This window comes from Marmota flaviventris, chromosome 8, assembly GCF_047511675.1.
Source record: "Marmota flaviventris isolate mMarFla1 chromosome 8, mMarFla1.hap1, whole genome shotgun sequence".
Taxonomy (NCBI): Eukaryota; Metazoa; Chordata; class Mammalia; order Rodentia; family Sciuridae; genus Marmota; species Marmota flaviventris.
In genome coordinates, this window is record NC_092505.1 from 130,541,849 (window position 1) to 130,564,838 (window position 22,990).

The 22,990-nt window shown below is 34.4% G+C and overlaps 1 protein-coding gene across 1 annotated transcript in view; it reads right to left on the reverse strand.

The window, feature by feature from the left end:
- Nek11 (NIMA related kinase 11) overlaps window positions 1–22,990 on the reverse strand; it is a 337,064-nt gene that overhangs the window by 173,473 nt on the left and 140,601 nt on the right. Inside the window, exons 7-10 of the mRNA XM_027933893.2 lie at window positions 7,693–7,842; window positions 7,517–7,595; window positions 5,222–5,307; window positions 2,706–2,825 (exon numbers count right to left, since the gene is read on the reverse strand). Coding sequence (XP_027789694.2) covers window positions 2,706–2,825; window positions 5,222–5,307; window positions 7,517–7,595; window positions 7,693–7,842 — 435 coding nt within the window. The remainder of the gene's footprint in view (window positions 1–2,705; window positions 2,826–5,221; window positions 5,308–7,516; window positions 7,596–7,692; window positions 7,843–22,990) is intronic.

The window sequence follows — 22,990 nt, forward strand, 5'->3', positions numbered from 1 at the left end:
AGTATGCTGTGCATAACACTTTTAAACTTTAGTTCTCTTTTAAATCACACACAGGGATACTCTGGTTCCTTATTAATTCTTAGGAATTCTCAAATGCAGCAGAAGGAGAAGACAATTCCTCCCTGTGCATCCTGAATATGATGATGGGGGTTTCCACAGTGTCTGACATATACAAACACCATGAAAAATGTTTTCAGGGTGAACCAACACACAAGCCAGGAAAAAAAGAAATACTACATATCAAAGAATTTATGAAAAATATATAGGCATCACTGTGGAAGAAAATTTTCTTCTGTAGAAAAATTTTATTTCCTTTGTTTTCTTTATTTGTTTCCAACTAGGAGAATTGATTATAATAAATCTGCTACTCGAAGAAAGATTTAAGTTCTTATGATAACTTGTGTGTTAATCTATACTTAGATATTTTCTACAAGTCACTGAACATCCTTCTAGTTAAATTTTCTTGTCTATAAAATGGATACATTTCACCTTTCTGACATTAGAGTCATTTTCTTACTAAAAACACATGTTCCCTTTTATTCTAGAAACAAAGATCAAAATTACAATACAATTCATTCATAAAATAAAGATCAAATTTTATGTAAACACTATCACTTTAAATGTGAAAATATTAGTGCATCATTTGAAAGATTTATGACTTCCATTGATCTATAAAATAGTTTTAATCTGAATAATTTGTAATATGCAGATAAATTATTAAATCTGCCATTTTAATCCATTTCTATCAGAGTCTAAATTTTTCTTTTATCCACAATCAATGATCTGAATCATGGTACAATGGAGATACTAACATTATAAACAAATTTGAGACTATGAGTTGATGGAATGGCTCAAGGAATTTATGTGAATATATTTTCCAAGTAAAACCCACACTCAGTGCTATAGTGATTTACAAAAACAAACTAGTATTGGCTCCCTAGAACACACTGTGTACATTATTTTCCTAACTAAACATTCAGTAACATCACATTGGTAGCCGAAATTGGCCATGGTGGGAGTATTTACAACACAGAAATCAGCAAGTAAGTCAGCTAACTCTAAATCCAGAGCTGTCTGTTAAATGTTTACCAGCACATCACTGCACTTTGATGCAAATCTTTCTCCACATATATTAAAGAAAGCATGTGTTAAGGAAAATAGAGTCTGATAGATTCTTATTTGGTTCATCATGATATTCATTCAGAGTATAAGGATATCTCTAAATCATGTTTCAGGTTTGTTTTGTAAACATGATCACAAAGTAAGCAGATCTGCTATTTGGAACTTATCTATCCCTCTAGTCCTTGGTTGGGATTTCTAAGTTACCAAAGAGTAAGCGAAGGAAGAAAGAAGAAAAATTAGAGAATTGGCAAACCTTGCAACTGAAAAAAAGCATTTGAGAAATTGAGAGTCCGGGGCTCTTTGATATTCCACTCTTCATACATACATCTTTCTTCAGTTTTAATAAGATTTAATTGACAGATAAAATAGTTTATATTTATAGTATACATCATAATGTTTTGATATATGTATATATTGTTTAAATGATTAGAACAAGTTAATTAACATATACATCACTTCACATACTTTTTTGTGGTGAGAACATTTAAGGTGTATTACTGAGTAATTTTCAAATCTACAATGTCTTAATTAGTCACTACGATGAACAATAGCTCTCTAGAACTAATTCTTCCTGGCTAACTGCAACTTTGTACCTTTGTCTAAATCTCCTCATCCATGCCCCTGACCCTGTTAATCACCATTTCATTTTCCACCTTCACTAGTTCCATATTTTCAGATTTCATATATATGTGAGATCATGATCATGAATATTTGTCTTTCTATGGATGGCTTACTTCACTTAGCCTAATGTCCTCCAGATTCATCCATGCTGGTGCAGTTGATGTGATTTCCTTCTTTTTAAAAGCTAAAGAGAATCCTGTTGTATGTACAGTCCACATTTCTCTTTGATTCCATCTTTGGGCTACTGTGAATAATGCTGCAGTGAGCATGGGAAAGCAGATCTGTTCAATATTTGATTTCATTTCCTTTGAATATAAACTCAGAAGCAGGTCTGTGAGATCTTTCAGAAGTTCTATGTTCAAATTTTTAGGGAAACTCCATACTTCTTTCCATAATAACTTTACAAGTTTTCCACGCCCTTCCCGATGCTTGAAATTATACTTTTTCATAAAAAGATACTTCTAAATGCTTCTTTTAACAGACCAGAACTGACTGCATTTTACTGTCTTCCAAGCTAAAAATTTTCTGCCAGCAAAACCTCTTATCCCTGTAGATCAGCTAGGTCTCCTGGTAGAAGAAACACAGCAAGCACCTAGGGAATGAGATTAAAATAATAAAGGCTTCTTTTCGGTCTGTTGCTTGAGTATGTATAGAAGATGTCAGCACCAATGAGGTTTCACTCAAGAGACTGACCCTATTTTCATCACTAATGCACTCCCTGATTTTCAATCTTTCTCTATACTCAACACTGAAAGCCTAATATAAATTGTACCTGGCATCCACTCTAAGACTCAATCATCTTTTGACTGAATGAGTAAATGAATAAACAAATAAATATATAACCATATGCATTTTGGTTTCTTGATTTGTTTTTTTTTTTTTTGTCTTCTCTTCAGTGAATTCCTTCATAGCCCCTGGGAGCAGCACAGGAGGCATACAGTACGAAAGGAAAGGTAGCTTACTTTAGCTTCCTGGCTTTTTCATCAGCTGCCTGGAGCTTCCTCAGCCGCATCCTTTCTCTAGGTGTCATTTTCTGCACTTCAGATAGTTCCCGAAGAGTCTGCAGGTGTATCTTTTTTTGCCTATAAATCATAAAGATTCCCCACATGCTAACATGCTCAGAAAAATTAAACAAATCTTTTACAGAAGTATAATTACACTACGGAGAAAGCAAAAGCATCTCAAGACAGGCCAGGCAAAAACTAATAATCTTTGGATAGGCAATGAGCCAACCAGGACTGTAGTTAATTGACAATATTTTTCAAATTAGATTTTTGTTTAAGAGAAAATTATATACTTTCCAAATTTCTGCTCATTTCATTGCCTATAACTAGTTTTCACAATGGTAAGACAAATTAGAATTGTGGTCATTAGGGAGCAAAACGACTGTCAGAGTAATTCAGCCATGTGGATAGGTATACAATCTTTGGAGTTAAGCAGGATTTGAATCCCACATCTACCACTCATTAGCTCAATAGACTTGAATGAGAAATTGAACCTCAATGTTCTCATCTGTAAAGAATGGGCTATAGTAAGTATCATGAGACAATGTATGCGCAAGTATTTATGATGGTATCACAATAGGTGTATTTTGCTGAGTATGACTTATATGAGTGCTTAATCACACAGGTTAACAACTAAATATGGGTTCATATCATAACCTCCCAGCTTACATTTTATGTATCCTTGGGCAAGTTACTTAACCCATGACTATAAAAAAAGTACTACCTACTTCGTAGGGTTTTCCTGCCTTTAAATGAGTTCATGTAAATGGATTCTATTAGATACCGAGCTGAGGATATGGTCATTAACCCCGAAAATGTTAGATAATATTATTACTTAAGAATCTTTTTCTTCAATAAAAGGAATGTGTTCACATTAATCTACTATTGAAAGGCCTACAACCACTTTCCCAATGATAATTGCTTCTGTTCCTGACTTGGTTAGGGGTCAATATCAAAGAACACCTTTTATAATCCACTCCTTCCTTAAGAACCACTAAGAGAATTGTAATGAGTTTTGTAGCAGTTCTCATTCCTCTATAATATCATCCAAACAGAGTCACCAAGCAAAGTTCAATCCTTCAGGCATATATATATATACCCAATTTTCTAAACCCAAACAGATCTCCTTAAAACATAGTCTTAGATCTTAAAAATAAGAGTGACTAATTGAAATCAATATTTCACAACATGAAATGCCCTCCAAATAATTAGATTCTAGCACACTGTTAATTCTAAACAGTGTTAGGCAAAGTGTTTCACAACTGCAGTGCAAAATAATAACTAAAATTAGCTCAATATTTTAAAAATAAGATATCTAGTACTTTCACATTTCCAGTTAATAAAATAAAAATTGAAATTCCAACCTTTCTTGAAAGAATAACTAGAAATTCAACAAAACAAGGTTATTAGAAGCATGCTTAAAAATTTGCCCCCTAAGGCACAATGTGCTTCACCTAGAGATCATGCATCACACAAAGACTGGATGCCTTGGTGGATAAGTTTCTCCTAGTTTGCATGTGAGGATGGAGACCACAATGCTGCAGTTAGGAAACCCACAGGACTAGGTGTGAGAGAAATATTGCTGGCTATCTGGCCTTGTAGATCAACCTATTTAGGGCCCCTATTCTCTTTTTTTTAACCTTTATTTTATTTATTTATTTTTATATGGTGCTATGGATGGAACCCAGGGCCTCCCATGTGCTAGGTAAGTGCTCTACCACTGAGCCACAACCCCAGCCCCAGGTCCCCTGTTCTCACTCCACTGTCCTGTACACTGCTGAAGAGGGACTGCTCTGCTCTGTGTGTCTTTATAATATTAAATATAGTTTGTTTGACAAAATTATAGATTTAGTCTTTAAAAGCAGTGGTCCCAGGAGTTGTGCAGTGCACTGCATGCACAGTTACACATGGTGATTCTGAAGTAATATAGCATTCTAGACTTCTGCAAGTTATAGCACAAAAAAATTTGAATGAGGAAAAAGAGAAGTTAGGACAGAAAATAATTATAATTCTCTGAAAACACACTTTTCTAGTTCTTATATAAGAAGATACATACTTTAAGGAAGTAAATCTGGCTTATTTTCAATTGTCCCAGAATCCCATATTCTTCTGCCAGTTCACATTAAACAAACAATGTGTGAAAGCCACTTATGCTTATGATGGAAGGCTCATTAGCATAAATGTTACTAAATGTTTGAGATATTAATTTCTCTACACACTTACAAGGCAGCTGTGGAGCTACCCTGCAGATCTGTAAGCAGTGCAGTGGTTTAAACTTTTATGATTTCAATTTGCTACCACCTGGGGCAAAAAGCTATGGAATGCTACATTACTGAAGCTCCTTAATTTCCTGGCAAGATTAAGTGAATTCTAGAATGCTCCATGCAGTCAGCTTAGCACTAATAGATTTTTAAAGACAAATGCATTTAACGTTTATGCTGGATGGGCTTTTGAAAAACAAAGCAATTACTTACATGGCATTAATTATCCGGGCGGCCTCCTTCTGACAATCCAAATTCTTGTCTTCCAGAGTTATTTCAGAATATCTACACATCAGGTGCTAAAAAAATTAATAATAATCCTGGTAAACTTAAATTAGATTCCTCTTCAGTAATGAATTGAATGAAAGGACATAAAACTACTAGGTACCTTTTCTGATTTGGGGTATTATTGACTCTGGCAGGAAGCTTGAAAACTAAGTTCATAGTAACTATTTTTCTCTATATAAAGGTTATATAAAATTACACAGTAGCTTATGTGAGAAGACCTACAGGGCCAGGCTCCTGCCTACCTCTCCAACTTCACCTTGTACTACTTGCTCTCTTACTCCTTGTTACCCACTATAAGCAGGCCTGCTCTCAGCTCCAAGAATACTCACTTTCTCCAAATCCCAGCCTGGAATGGACAAATCTACATTCCTCAGGCTAGAACTAGGGTTTAGCAAATGAGGCACTCACTTTAGGTACAAAATCTAAGTGGGTACCAAAAAACTCTGTGACCAAGAGAAATAATACTTAAATACAATATTATTTTTAAAATCAAAATTAAGTCCTTATATACAAACAGAGATATGATAAATGGTGGTATAAAGGTGTATTAAGAATTTTATGCAAAAAAATAAGAGAGCTCATGTATAATGCCATAATTTGGTGTGAACATACTTTTATACAGAATTACAAAAAATTGTGCTATGAATGGATAATTATGAATGTAATGCACCCCACTATTGTTATATATGTAAGAAATAAATTTTAAAAAGAAAAAAAATTAAGTCCAAAAAGCTATGAAGAATACAATATCAAATATTTAAATAAAGACATGATCCAATACTGAACTTGCCCAACTCTACTTCCTTGCTTTGCCCTAATCCTGGTTCTGTTGAATCTGTTGTTTAAACTTTAAATATTCTTCACCAGGGATAATTAGTATTATTTTGGATTTTAGATTATTGCATAAACATATATGATTTATCTTGATTGAGTTTTTGGTGTCCCCTTTAAGTTTGCTCTTGGGTAGGTATCTCACTTGCCTGACCCTAGTCTTGGCAGATTCCCTGAGATCCTTTTTGTTTCTTTGTACATTGATGGCCATTTTAGCTGGCACTAATTTCCCTTTGATAGAGGACTACCCAGAGCCCAATATGCTTGGCACATAGGGAGAACTGGAGGTGCCCAGGTCCTTAAGACTTCCTCTCCATGTTTTCCTTAGCTTCCTCTGGGAGTATGTGTTTGTGTAAGAACCTTCTTCTCTATGTCCACCTTCCATGAGCACAACTTAATTTAGGGCTGGCTTTTGTACTAGCTGTTCCCTATGATTCAAATTGTTCCTTACATTCTGGCTCCTTCTCCTGTGCTCACTGGTGTTGAAATGGTACCAACCCCTTCTTTGACTACCAAAGCCCCTCCCCACCTGTTACTTTTTGTAGAATCCTGTTCACTTTCTTCCTAATTTTTTTGCTTGTGATCATTTATTTGTCTACTTTTCCTTGGTCACTGGGTTCTCTCACTAGCAGTCATGCTTCAAAAGATCAGGAACAATACCCATTCCTTTCATTTTAGCCTCCCCCCAGTGTCAGCACAGTGCCTGGCACTCAAGAATGAGTATACATCATCACCACCTTTGTTTCCTCTGGATTTATAACTCGGTCCACTGACTGAAAAGATATGCACATTTTGGAAAGTGGACAACTCTTGTGGTTCCTATTAAATCTTTTCATGAAATCAGAAGAAACCTGCCTGAGGGGTTAGTATTGCAAAAGCCAGAGAAGCTAAAAAAAGAAAAAAAGCCCTCAGGGAAGAAACCATTTGCTTCTTTCTTACTACCATAGGCAGATCTACTATATCAAATTTTCTAAACCGCAGGAAAACAAAATGAGCTCAATAAATAAAAAGTGTTAGTGAGTTACATATAATAAAGGAGTGGAATAATAAATGCTCAAAGAAAATCCCAGACTAACATCATTATTGGTGCATTCTTGTCCTAGTAGGGATATAATTCCAATGTGTTGAGGTAACAACTGTCAGTATAAGAGCCATAGAGTAGATGTTGAGATTAGGCATAAATTGAAAGCCCCAACATCCCATTTCTGGGCACATCTGGGAACTAGTGTTGATGTACAGTTGCAAACAGATCGTCCTGACTACCTTCTTTTTAATCTTGTTCCTCCTTTGTTTCTTAATGCATCTTACTTCCACAGTATATTTTCAAGTCACAGAATGTGTATATAAATGCTAATACCTGTTTCCCAGTATCCCTTTCATTTTAAATACCTGTAGCTGTTCAGCAATGTAAGGGTTTTTTAAAATTTCTAGAGCAGATGGTCTCAATGAAGGATTCTTGTTCAACATGCTGTAATGTTCAAAAAGAAAATTATTTTTCAAGTAAGCTAAAGAATAAGTTCATTTAAACAAAATAATATTTTTTGACAATAGATTTCTTTCCATACCTTTCCATGATGGTGTTTAGTTCTCTTGGATATCTCTCAGGGAGGGAGGGTGTATCGCCCTCAACAATTTTTAAAACAATAGACAAGAAATTGGAGCCAGTGAATGCGTGATCCATACAACACATCTCATATAAAATACATGCCAGTGACCTGAAGATAAAAAGAATTTAAATAAGGAATTTCTGCCCTATTTTACATGTGCTCATCATCATATAACTTCAGAGGTATTGGGGCACTGGCTGTGAAGTACTAACATACATTTCCGTTGTTTGTTTAAAAATTGCAATTTCAAAGTATTATTTTACTATCTAAATAAAGTTCCCCCACCATCAAAAAAAAGAAGAAAGAAAGAAAAAGAAATTTTTAAAAAGCACAAAAATAAAGGACAACAGTAAGTCTGAATGACTGCTTTTTCAAAAGGAGAATAAACATACTGACAGTTAGCAAGTGCCTGCACAAATTTGGTTGATGTATTAAAAATTTTTTGAATTAGATTCTGTGCAGGAAAAATAAAATAAAGCTAAATATTATCTTCCTAAGGCAGTCTTGTTAATGCTATGCATGCAAAATAAAATTTTAATTTATAAGCCTAACCTTCCCTTTCCTGTGTATCCATGCATTTTGATAAGGAAACTAGCATTCCTTATTAGTTTCCTGAACATAATCCATTTGCAAGTATGGTAGGAGAGTAGTTTCTTGCAGCTCACATTAAAATGTATAATTCTCCCTTGGGGAGTATGAGATAATATTAAAATTCTAGATCAATCCAACACTGATTTGGATTAGCCATACAAATCAGCATCCTCTAAACCAGCAGAAAAATCTTTTCAATAGCTCTCCATCATGAAGAAAACTAGGGGGTAAATTCATTCCTGAATTTAGTATAAAGAGATAACTGAGCTGGGTGTGGTGGCGCAAAGCTGTAATTCAAAGTTAGCCTCAGCAACTTATCGAGGCCATAAGCAACTCAGTGAAACCCTGTCTCTAAATAAAATATAAAAAAGGACTGGGAATGTGGCTCAGTGGTTAAGTGCGCTTGGGCTCAACCCTGGTACAAAAAGAAAAGAAATAGTGTACTTCTCCTAAATAATGGGTTATTTTTATCTTATAGGCATTAGAAATTATGTACCTGGCTGGGTTTCTCTTTTCCTGTTATTTTATTGAAAGATTAGAAATAAATGTATGATTAACCTTATATAAAGTTGCATTTTATGCAATTTTAAATACTGTATCTAATATATACAAATATATACATGACTAAAATAATTTGTGTTTGCTCATAAAATATGTACATGTATAAGAGAATTCTGGATACATACATTGATAATGTTTTTGTCCCCCAAAATAAAAATAATAACACTATTTTTTTCACTAACTGGTGCACTTTACAAAGCACTTTCATTTACTTCTGAATGGAAATTCAAAACTGCCCAGTGAAATAGAGCTAATATAAAATTTTTCTTATTTTATAGATAAGGAAATTGCCTCAGAAAAGTTAAATGACTTGACCAAGTTCATACAGGTGGTAAATTTAAAACTTGATTCTCAAAATAAGGCATTTTTTCTTCCCAAATTCTGTATTATTTTAACTAGAAAGAAGAGGAATGCTAGGAGAAATACAAAACATTGACTTAGAGCACCAAGATCAATGTAAACATAAAAGTAAAGAAAATTATTTGAAGCTCAATAAATGTTGCATTCATCCATAATACTATTAAATTTTATGTGACATGTTAGAATACACTTAGATTTTTTTATAGCCAGAAAAAATTTTTCCTTCAGATAAAGATGAAAGAATGTCATTTTTAGACAAGTGAAAATAGATAGTTCACTGCCAGCAGGAAAGTATTAAAAAGTCCTTAGAGGGAATACTTACGTTAAAGAAAAATTATCCCAGACAGAAACCAGTAATGCAAGAGGAAATAAAGAAGAACCAAAAGACTAATTCTGTGAATATGTATAAATGGATATTAAATCTACAAAATAATATTAACTATAGCTAGTGAGATTTTAAAATTATACAGAATAAAAATTTATAACAAAAATAATGCAAAGGACAAGAGTATAAAAAAGAAAATTAAAGTACTTTAAGGATCTTGAATTATTGAAAAAGTGTTTAAAATAATAATTTTTTCTTTAACTGGACAGCAATAAGTCAAGGATGCAAGTAATATTTCTTAGGGTTATAATTAAAAGAAAACAATATTTTTGTTTTTATATATACATTAATATGTATATATAACAGACTATAATAAGTTACTAGATGAAAAAAATCAAATTTCAAAAAATTTAAGCCAAAAGAAAGGAAGAAAAGGAAAGAAAAATAAACACAAAAACAAGTGGGACATATATAAAACAATAATAAAATGAAAATAAAAATAAAAGTATAAATATATTAACATAAAATATTTTCCATTCAAAAAGACTAAGCTTATCAGACTGGATTTTAAAAAAAGTAGACACTGTTCACAAAATAAACCTTGAATACAAGAACACAGAAGGTTGATAGAAAAAGATACATCATGTAAAAAATATTATTAGTATAGCTATACTGCACAGACAAAGTAGAAGTTAAGGCAAGAACCACTACTAAGATTAAGATAATCGAGTGATAAAAAAATCATACCATTAGGAACATATAACAATTTTAATTTGTATATACCCATTAACATTCTGTGTTTTTATTGTGTAGCAACAACTCATAGAATTAAACGGAAAAATAAATTATCAATCATTGTGATTCATAATCACACATGTTTTCAATAGCTGATGGAACAAGCAGACATAAAAATAAGTAAGCATAGAAAAAAATCTATACAACACAATTACCAAAATTAACAAATTGGCATAAATGCACCCTACAGTAACAAAATTTAAATTCAGGGACACATTAAACATTTTGCCAAAACTGAGTACACATGGGGTCATAAAACAAGCCTCAACAGATTTCAAGGATCAAAATCTTGTGAATATATACTCCAACTACAGTAAAATTAAGCTAGACATGCATAATGGAAAAATAGAATGTGGGGATGTGGGGACTGTAAAATCTCCAACTTATAAATTAGGGAATATACATTTAAATAATCCTTGTTTTTTTTTTAATATTTTATTTTTTAGTTATCGGCGGACACAACATCTTTGTTTGTATGTGGTGCTGAGGATCGAACCCGGGCCGCACGCATGCCAGGCGAGTGCGCTACTCCTTGAGCCACATTCCCAGCCCTAAATAATCCATGGAGTATTACTCTGCATTAAAAAATGACAAAATCATAGAATTTACAGGGAAATGGATGGCATTAGAGCAGATTATGCTAAGTGAAGCTAGCCAATCCCTAAAAAAACAAATGCCAAATGTCTTCTTTGATATAAGGAGAGTAACTAAGAACAGAGTAGGGTCAAAGAGCATGAGAAGAAGATTAACATTAAACAGGGATGAGAGGTGGGAGGGAAAGGGAGAGAGAAGGGAAATTGCATGGAAATGGAAGGAGACCCTCAGAGTTATACAAAAGTACATACAAGAGGAAGTGAGGGGAAAGGGAAAAATAATACAAGGGGGACAAATGAATGTCAGTAGAGGGGGCAGAGAGAGAAGAGGGGAGGGGAGGGGAGGGGAGGGGGGATAGTAGAGGATAGGAAAGGCAGCAGAACACAACAGACACTAGTATGGCAATATGTAAATCAATGGATGTGTAACTGATGTGATTCTGCAATCTGTATATGGGGTAAAAATGGGAGCTCATAACCCACTTGAATCAAAGTGTGAAATATGATATATCAAGAACTATGTAATGTTTTGAACAGCCAACAATAAAAAATTTAAAAAAAAGAAAAAAAAGAATCACAAAAGAAATCAGAAAATATTCTTAACTGAATGCTAATGAAGTTATAAAATATCAACAGTCATTGAATGCAGCAAAGGAAAGTACTTACAACAAACCTGAAAGTATTTAATGCATATATTAGCAGAGAAAAGGGCTTAAATTCTATGATCTAAGTAAACTTGATAATCTAGAAACAGACTAGCAAATCGCAGCAAAGAATTTAAATTTTTAAGAAGAGAAGAAATGAATGAAATAGAAACGAACATAATAAAAACAGAATCAGTAAAGACAAGGAAATTTACTAGACCTCTAGCAAGACTAATTCAAAAAAACAAGAAGAAAAAAACAGATCAATAATAACAATAATGGAAAAGGGAATGTAACACTGTAGACTCCACAGATACTAGAAAGTAGTAGGACAGCATTATAAACATGTTTTCTGCCAATAAATTTGACAATTTGGATTAAATAAGCAGTGTTTGAAAAATACAATTTACCAAACTGACACAAGAAGAAATAGAAATTATGAACAGTCCTTTACCATTAAACACAGAAAAGCCAGTATTTAAAATAATGAAATTAGATTGACAGGAGACAGGAAGATGGCAAATTAGAGCACCTAGCTCTTGCCCAATTTTCTATGAGATACAATTAAAAGAACTGGAGAGCAACTGGATATCTAGGAAGGTGATAGTGAGAGAATACTGAAGTTCAATAATGGACAGGCAGAGATTTGGATAGTGGAACAGAGGGCATGAGCAATATGGCAGCAGCAGTGCAGTAGAAGATGGAGGAGTCCCCATGAGCACCACTAATGCAGGATTTGACACCTTGAAGGAAAATGCAGCCTAAACAGAAAATAGACTTGGATCTTCATATCAATACTGGTTATGAATAAGTTCTCTACACTTCCCAGTGTATTCTCAAGGTGCTATACCATGAAGCCATCTTGATAAGTCTTATCTCAGTTTACTCCTGTAAAGTCAAAGGCCCCTGCATTTTTCTGACTCTTGGTCTCCAGAAATATTGCTGGGCTGGTTCAGGAAGCAAATGTCTTGAGATTCAGTTTGGCCACAAACTGAATAAAAATTCAGTAATAATAATTCCATGTGGTGGGAACCAGGATTGACACACCTAGGGAACTAAAGATGGCTCCTCTTTAAAACTGGCAGTTCAGAAAACAAGCTGCAGGAATTGTGGGGAGGGGGCGGGTACGGGCACACACCTGCAATTTCCTTCAGGAACTATCTTGGAATACCAGAGTCAAAGGTAGTGGATTGTACAGGGCCCACTTTCTCCTTCCCCCAGTACAAATGGCTGAGACTCCACAGCCTCTCCCTGTATTTGGAGTGTGCAACACAAAAGGTGCTGGAGTCCCTGACACTCTGCAACTTCAATGTCAGCCCCAGTCTCCAAATGCACAGTCCAAATAAATCAGGAGTAAATATTTTCCTGGGCAGTTCTGAGTTCCACTCTTGCTTAATTTGGTGTTCAGGGAAGATAAGGGATATTCCAACTGAATTCAACCACAAACCATTCCTGCTGGTCATATGGCAAACACCACAAGGGAAAGAAGTGAAAAAACCTTTTGCTCTCTCCAAAGGGCACTCAGAAGCTCTGGTCAGCATAGGTTATTATCATCCAGTCTTACATGCACAATTGAGCACCTCAAGAGAGGAAATTTTTATTAATATTTTTGTTACTGTTCTTTTGTGTGTATATATAGTTTCTTTTCTTTATCCACCCTTTTTAAACCTTTTCCCTCTTTCCCCCTTTTCTCTTTTCATTTTAATTTCTAAATTTTTCTTTTTCCTTTTTTTTCATGATTTCCTTTTTTCTTCCTTTTTAAATTGCTTTTTAACTTTTATCTTACTCTGTATAATTTTTGCCCCTTTCTCTTCTGTTGTTGGTGTTGTCATATTTTTTATTTTTTGCTATCAGGGATTGAACTGAGGGGTACTTTACCACTCAACTATATCCATAGCCCTTTTTATTTTGAGATATGGTCTCACTAAGTTAGTTGCTGAGGGCCTTGCTAAGTTTCTGAGGCTGGCCTTGAACTTGCCATCCTCCTGCTTCAGCTTCTGAGTCCTTTGGATTATAGGTGTGCACCACCATGCCCAGTGGTGGTGTCATTGTTGTTTTTATTTTTTATCTGGGTATTTTGCTGTTGTTAAAGGTGTTGCTGTTGTTGTTTTTTTTTTTCTTCTTCTTTCTGTGTGGTATTGGGTATCAAGCCCAGCACTTCAAGAATGTTGGGTGGGTACTCTGCCAGTGAGCTATATTCTTATCCCAGCTCAGAGATACTGAACCTCACTGGGCAGTTCTGAGTTCCGCTCTCACTTAATTAGCCTCACTTGAAATTTATAGCTATTTTAATTTAAAGAATAAGAGAAATAAAAGTCCCAGTTATCAACCTACCCCCAACTAGACACAGCTTTGGGGAACCTGAAGTCCTACTTCTGCAAATTAATCCCCATAGCAACAGCAGAGAGAAATAACCCAATGGTTGTGGACAGCACATAAAACCTCAAGCATATATTTATTCCATACTTTGTCAAATTATATATTACTCCTTCAGACCACACTTGCCTGAACTACCAGAGAAGCCCCACTCTTGCTAGACCTACTGAGAAAGCAGGTCCTTCTGGATGGGATATCTTGTGAATTATGTCAAAACCCTCTAATCAGCCACAGGGAAACTACACTATTAAGTCAAACTGGAATTAAATTCAACACTACATAGCAACCATATATTCCAGGGCATAATGTCAAGAGAAGACTACTTACTAAGTGAACCCTCACATACAAATGGAAGAGATATCCATCCAAATAGATGTGCAAAGAAATACAAGAAATATGAAAAAAACACAACGCTCCCTAGAGTTCAGAACTCTCTAAAAACTGATTCCAAAGGCAGCAAAGTGGATGAAATGCTAGACAAATAATTCAAAAGAATAATTATAAAAAAGCTCAATTAATTCCAAAAGGAGATCAATAAACAGCAGGAGGAATTAAGGAAGACAATGCAGGATATGAAAGAGCAATTCATTAAAGAGATAGTCTTTGAAAAAGAACCAAACGGAAATCTTGGAAATGAAAAGTTCACTAAGTCAGATTAATTAGTAAAATAGCAGAAACTTCTCTAAACTTTGGGAAAAACCAAAACATCCAGGCATAAGAGGCATTTAGAATCCCCCCCCCCCAAAAAAAAGGCCAAAAAGAACCTCCTGACAAGGTATTACAGTTAAATTGACAAAATACAAAATAAAGAAAGAATACTTTAAAATGCAAGAGAGAAGTGCCCAAAATTTTAAAGGAAAATCCATCAGAATAACAAATTTCTCAGCAAAATATCTGAAGACTAGGGAAACATGGAATAATGTATTTTAAATCCTTAAAGAAAATAACTGCCAACCTAGATTACTATATCCAGCAGAGTTATATCCTTCAGAATCAAAGGAGAAATAAAGATTTTATAAGATAAATACAAATTAAAGAAATTCATGACCACTAAATCAGCATTACAGAAGACACTTAAAGGAATTCTATACCCAGAAGAAGCAAGATACAAACTTGAGAAATGGAAAAAGAATAGGTCTCACTATGAGTAGATCAACAAGTGAGAATTAGGAAGAATTCACATGATTAATTTAATAAACCATCATGCTTTTCAGATGAATAAGGGAGAAAAAAACAAACACAAATTATTAAAAACAACCAGAAGGAAAACAACAAAATGACAGGAACAAGTACATGCCTTTCAATAATAACCCTAAATGTAAGTAGTCTTAATTTTCCAAATAAAAAGTAACATCAGGCTAACTGGATTAAACACAAAACTTGACAATATACCACCTGCAAGAAACTCACCTCACTCGCAAAGATATATATAGATCAAAAATGAAAAGATGGAAAACAATATTCTAAGCAAACAGAATTAAAGTAAGCAAGAGTGGTATACTCATATCAGACAAAACAGACTGCAAGCAAAATTAAGAGATAAAGAAGGTCACTATATATTCATAAAGGGAACAAATTCCTCAAGAGGATGTGGCAATTACTAATACATACGCACCAAATGTCAGAAGATCCACTTGTATAAAACAAACACTACTGGACATAAAGGGAGAGACAGACTCCAAGACAATAATAGCAGGGAATTTCAATATTCCACTCTCACCAATAGAATAGATCATTCAAGTAAAAAAAAATCAACAAGAAGCATTAAAGTTAAATTAAACTATAGATCAAATGGATTTAACAAAGATATACAAAGTATTTCATCCAACAGCTACAGAATACACATTATTTTCATCAGCACATGGAACTTTTCCAAAACATGTCATAAAACAAGTCTTAACAAAATTTTAAAAAACTGAAATGATTTCTTGTATCTTATTAGATCATAACAGAATGAAACTAGAAATCAATAGCAATTGATATTAAAAAATTATACAAACACATTGAAATTGAAAAATCTACTTTTTTTTTTTCTTTCTGGCTTTGGGGATTGAACCTAGGGCTTTAGGCATGCTAGCTAAGTACTTTACTGCAGAGCTGAATACTTAGACCAAACAATACACTTTTGAACAGTCAGTCATTGAAAAAAATGGGGGCACCGGGTTTGACTAAAACACTCCAACAATTAAAGAAAAATGGAAAGACGGGGCTGAGAATGTAGCTCAGTGGTAGAGCACTTGCCTAGCATGTGTGAGGCTCTGGGTTCAAGCCCCAGCATCCCTCCCTGCCCCACACCAACAAAAAGCTGATAATGGAAAATAGCCGAAGCTGTAGGATACCGTGAAAGCAGTATTCAGAGAAAAGTTCATAGCTATGAGTGCCTACATTTAAAAAAAACAGCAGAGAGATTTCAGATAACGAATAATGCATTCAAGGCCTACAAAATATGGGGATATCCAAAACCAGATCAATAGATGGAGAGAAATAATAAAGATCAGACCAGAAATTAATTAAATAGAAACTGAAAAAACAATATAAATCATCAATGAAACAGAGTCGGTTCTTTGAAAAGATAAACAGGACCAACAAATTTTTGTTTTCTATTTTCATACTGGAGATTCTGACAAAACTTTAGCCACACTATGCAAAAGAAAAGACCCAATAGAGGCAAAAAGAAAATGTTATATTATAATAGAAACCACTGAAAATTCTTAGGATTATTGGGGAATATTTTGAAAAACTATATGCCAATAAACTGGAAAACAGAAGAAATGGACATATTTCTAAACACAAATGATTGATCAAAACTGAACCAAGAGGATATAAATACTTGAATAGATCAATAACAAGCAATGGAGATTGAAACAATAATTTTTAAAATCCCAACAAAGAAAAGTACAGACAGATTCACTGCTGAATTTACCAGACTTAATACTAATGTTCCTCATACTATTCTATAAAATAGGGAAGAAATTATCCCAAATTCATTTTACAAAATCAGTATTACCTGCTACAAAAACCAGATAGGAATATAACAACCTGAAAATTTATAGACCAACATCCTTGGCCAACATAGATGCAAAAATTCTCAATAAAATACTTGCAAATAAAATTCAACATTACATTTAAAAGAAATCACACTATTATGCCATAGGGCAACTCTTCGTAAATATAAAGGCATGGAGATAATACCATGCACCATATCTGATCATAATGGAATGAAACTGGAAATCAATGATAAAAGAAGGAAGGAAAAATCCTACATCACATGGAAAATGAACAATATGCTACTGAATGATCAATGGGTTACAGAAGACATAAAGGAGGAGATAAAAAAAATTCTTAGAGACAAATGGCAATACAGACACAACATACCGGAATCTATGGGACACAATGAAAGCAGTTTTAAGAGGGAAATTCATTTCTTGGAGTTCTTTCCTCAAAAGAAGAAAAAAACCAACAAATAAATGAACTCACACTACACCTCAAAAACCTAGAGAAGGAAGAGCAAAACAACAGCAAATGTAGTAGAAGACAAGAAATAATTAAAATTAGAGCAGAAATCAACGAAATTGAAACAAAGAAAACCATTGAAAAAATTGATAAAACTAAAAGTTGGTTCTTTGAAAAAATAAATAAGATCGACAGGCCCTTAGCCATGCTAACGAAGAGAAGAAGAGAGAGAACTCAAATTACTAACATATGGGATGAAAAAGGCAATATCACAACAGACACTACAGAAATACAGAAGATAATTAGAAAGTATTTTGAAACCCTATATTCCAATAAAATAGAAGATAGTGAAGATATCAATAAATTTCTTAAGTCATACGATCTGCCCAGATTGAGTCAGGAAGACACACACAATTTAAACAGACCAATAACAAAGGATGAAATAGAAGAAGCCATCAAAAGATTACCAACCAAAAAGAGCCCTGGACCGGATGGGTATACAGTGGAGTTCTACAAAACCTTCAAAGAAGAATTAATACCAATACTTTTCAAGCTATTTCAAGAAATAGAAAAAGAAGGAGCTCTTCCAAATTTATTCTATTAGGCCAACATCACCCTGATCCCGAAACCAGACAAAGACACTTCAAAGAAAGAAAACTACAGACCAATATCTCTAATGAACTTGGATGCAAAAATTCTCAATAAAATCCTGGCGAATCGAATACAAAAGCATATCAAAAAAACTGTGCACCATGATCAAGTAGGATTCATCCCTGGGATGCAAGGTTGGTTCAATATACGGAAATCAATAAATATTATTCACCACATCAATAGACTTAAAGATAAGAACCGTATGATCGTCTCGATAGATGCAGAATAAGCATTTGACAAAGTACAGTATCCTTTTATGTTCAAAACACTAGAAAAACTGGGGATAACAGGAACTTACCTCAACATTGTAAAAGCTATATATGCTAAGCCTCAGGCTAGCATCATTCTAAATGGAGAAAAACTGAAGGCATTCCCTCTAAAATCTGGAACAAGACAGGGATGCCCTTTCTCACCACTTCTATTTAATTTAGTCCTTGAAATACTAGCCAGAGCAATTAGACAGACAAAAGAAATTAAAGGCATAAAAATAGGAAAAGAAGAACTTAAAATATCACTATTTGCGGACGATATGATCCTATACTTAGACGACCCAAAAGGGTCTACAAAGAAACTACTAGAACTAATAAATGAATTCAGCAAAGTGGCAGGATATAAAATCAACACGCATAAATCAAAGGCATTCCTGTATATCAGCAACAAAACTTATGAAATGGAAATGAGGAAAACCACTCCATTCACAATATCCTCAAAGAAAATAAGATACTTGGGAATCAACCTAACAAAAGAGGTGAAAGATTTATACAATGAAAACTACAGAACCCTAAAGAGAGAGATAGAAGAAGATCTTGGAAGATGGAAAAATGTACCCTGTTCATGGATAGGCAGAACTAACATCATCAAAATGGCGATATTACCCAAAGTTCTCTACAGGTTTAACGGGATGCCAATCAAAATCCCAACGGCATTTCTTGTAGAAATAGATAAAACAATCATGAAATTCATACGGAAAAACAAAAGACCCAGAATAGCAAAAGCAATTCTAAGCAGGAAGTGTGAATCTGGAGGTATAGCGATACCAGAGTTCAAACTGTACTACAAAGCAATAGTAACAAAAACAGCGTGGTACTGGTACCAAAACAGGCAGGTAGACCAATGGTACAGAATAGAGGACACAGAAACCAATCCACAAAATTACAACTTTCTTATATTTGATAAAGGGGCCAAACGGTGCTGGGAAAATTGGAAATCCATATGCAACAAAATGAAACTGAATCCCTTTCTCTCACCATGCACAAAAGTTAACTCAAAATGGATCAAGGAGCTAGATATCAAATCAGAGACACTGCGCCTGATAGAAGAAAAAGTTGGCTACGATCTACATACTGTGGGGTCGGGATCCAAATTCCTTAATAGGACGCCCATAGCCCAAGAGAATAACAAGAATAAATAAATGGGACTTACTTAAACTAAAAAGTTTTTTCTCAGCAAGAGAAACAATAAGAGAGGTAAATAGAGAGCCTACATCCTGGGAACAAATTTTTACCCCTCACACTTCAAATAGAGCCCTAATATCCAGAATATACAAAGAACTCAAAAAATTAAACAATAAGATAACAAATAACCCAATCAACAAATGGGCCAAGGACCTGAACAGACACTTCACAGAGGAGGACATACAATCGATCAACAAGTACATGAAAAAATGCTCACCATCTCTAGCTGTCAGAGAAATGCAAATCAAAACCACCCTAAGATACCATCTCACTCCAGTAAGATTGGCAGCCATTATGAAGTCAAACAACAATAAGTGTTGGCGAGGATGTGGGGAAAAGGGTACACTTGTACACTGCTGTTGGGTCTGCAAATTGGTGAGGCCAATTTGGAAAGCAGTATGGAGATTCACGGGAAAGCTGGGAATGGATCCACCATTTGACCCAGCTATCGCCCTTCTCGGACTATTCCCTGAGGATCTTAAAAGAGCGTACTATAGGGATACTGCCACATCAATGATCATAGCGGCACAATTCACAATAGCTAGACTGTGGAACCAACCTAGATGCCCTTCAATAGATGGATGGATAAAAAAAATGTGGCATCTATACACAATGGAGTATTATGCAGCACTAAAAAATGACAAAATCATAGAATTTGCAGGGAAATGTATGGCATTAGAGCAGATTATGCTAAGCGAAGCTAGCCAATCCTTAAAAAACAAATGCCAAATGTCTTCTTTGATATAAAGAGAGCAACTAAGAACAGAACAGGGAGGAAGAGCATGAGGAAAAGATTAACATTAAACAAAGACGAGTGGGGGGAGAGAAAGGGAGAGAGAAGGGAAAGCATATGGAAATGGTAGGAGACCCTCAATGTTACACAAAATTACATATAAGAGGTTGTGAGGGGAAAGGGGGGGAAACAAGGGAGAGAATTGAACAACAGCAGATGAGGTAGAAAGCGAAGATGGGAGGGGAGGGGAGGGGAGGGGAGGGGGGATAGTAGGGGATAGGAAAAGTAGCAGAATACAACAGTCACTAATATGCCATTATGTAAAAATGTGAGTGTGTAACCGATGTGATTCTGCAATTTGTATTTGGGGTAAAAATGGGAGTTCATAACCCAATTGAGTCAAATGTATGAAAGATGATATATCATGAGCTTTGTAATGTTTTGAACAACCAATAAAAAAAAAAAGAAATCACACACCATGATCAACTTGGTTTCATTCCAGGGATGCATGGATGGTTCAATATATGCAAATCAATAAACATAATGCACAAATGGGATCAACAAAAAAATCACATGATCATCTCAATAGATGCAGAAAAAGACTTTGAAAAACATTCATCATCACTTCTAATAAAACCCCTGAATAAATCAGATATAGGTGGCTCACACCTCAACATAAAGGCCATATAAGACAAATCCATAGCCAACATCATGCTGAATGGGGAGAAACTGAACGCATTTCCTCTATGATCAGGAACAAGACAAGGGCGTCTACTCTCAGCACTCTTATTCAATAAAGTACTTAAAATTTTAACCAGAGCAATTAGGCAAGGGGAAGAAAAAAATGAATACTAGTAGGAAATGAAGAAGTCAAATCATTCCTATCTGCATTCTGTCTATTTAGAAAATCCCAGACTCCTCAGAAAATCCCAGTGAAGCAGAAGGATATGAAATGAACATACAAAACTGAATCATTTTTCTATACACTAATAGTGAAGTCATTGAGGAAGGTATCCAGAAACCAATCCTAATCACAACAACCTCAAACAAAAACAAAAACAAAACAAAAAACAAAAGAAATCGTAGAATAAACTGAAGAATAAGTTAAAGGAGGTGAAAGACCTCTACAACAAAAATTACAAAACACTGAAGAAAGAAAATGATGAAGATACTAAAATATAGCAAAACTCCCATGTTCATAGTTAATATTATTAAAATAACCATGCTACTGTAAGTGCCCTATTATTCAATGTAATCCCTATAAAAATACCAATGCCATTAAAAAATGTTAAAATTCTTTGGAAGCATGAAGACCCAAAATAGCCAAAGCAATCCTGAGAAAGAAAAGCAGTGCTATATGTGTCATAATACCTGATTTCAAACTATGCTACAGAGCCATACTAACAAAACAACAGAGGACCCAGAAATAAACCCCACAGCTATAGCTAATTGAAAATATACACTGGATACAACCAGGGAGAAGCTACATTTCTTGCCCAATTTCTTTAAGTGTCAAAAAATTACTAGAATACCTTTCTGTACATATGTAAAGTTCCAGATTGAACTGGATCTGAACATAGTACTCTCTGGGTTTCAGTGGGCAAATCTCATTGGTACTTCTTAAAATTAAGCCTCATTCCTTGCCATAACAAAAAAGTACATTGTGCTAATACATATACCTACATACACACTAGTGATAAAGAAAACATCAAATTATGCTTGGAAAAAGGAACTTTTATACACTGTTGGTGAGAATGTAAATTAGTATAGCTACCATGGAAAATGATATAAATGTTCCTCAAAACACTAAAATTAGAACTACCATATGATCTCGATATGATCTACTCCTGGATATTTATCCAAACAAATAAATGGATATCTTCTACATGTAGCTATCCACATGTAGAAGATTGAAACTAGATCCCTATCTCTCAATCTGTACAAAAAAATATCTCATAATGGATCAAAGACCTCAATGAAGACCTGAGACTTTGAAACTACTAAATGAAAACATAGGGGAAACCCTTAAAAATATTGGCATGGGCCACAATTTCCCAAATGGGACTCCAAAACCTGGGAAGCAAAGAAAGGGATTGACAAGTAGAATTATATCAAACTAAAAAAAAAATACAGCAAATGAAATAAACAACAGAGTAAAGAAATCTTCAGAATGGGAGAAAATCTTTGCCAGTTATTCATTTAACAGAGGATTAATATCCAGAATATATAAAGAACTCAAAAAACTAACAGCAGAAAAAAAAAAACAAGCACATCAATCAAAAAGTGGGCAAATGTTCTTAACAGACCTTCTCAAAGAAGTAAAAATAGCACTAAATATATGAAAACATGCTCAATATCTTTAGCCATCCATCTCACCTCTGTCAGAATGATTATTATAAAAAATTATAGCAAGGACATGGAGAAAAAGGAACTTTTATACACTGTTGGTGAGAATATAAATTAGTATAGCTACCATGGAAAATAATATAAAGGTTCCTCAAAACACTAAAATTAGAACTACCATATGATCTCGATATGATCTACTCCTAGATATTTATCCAAACAAATGAATGGATAAAGAAAACATTATTCATCCAAAAGTAGAATAACAAAATCATGTCACTCAAAGGAAAATGAATGGAACTGGAGACATCATGATAAATCAGACACAGAAAGACAAGTATTGAATGTTCTTTTCTTATATGTGAAAACTCAAAAAA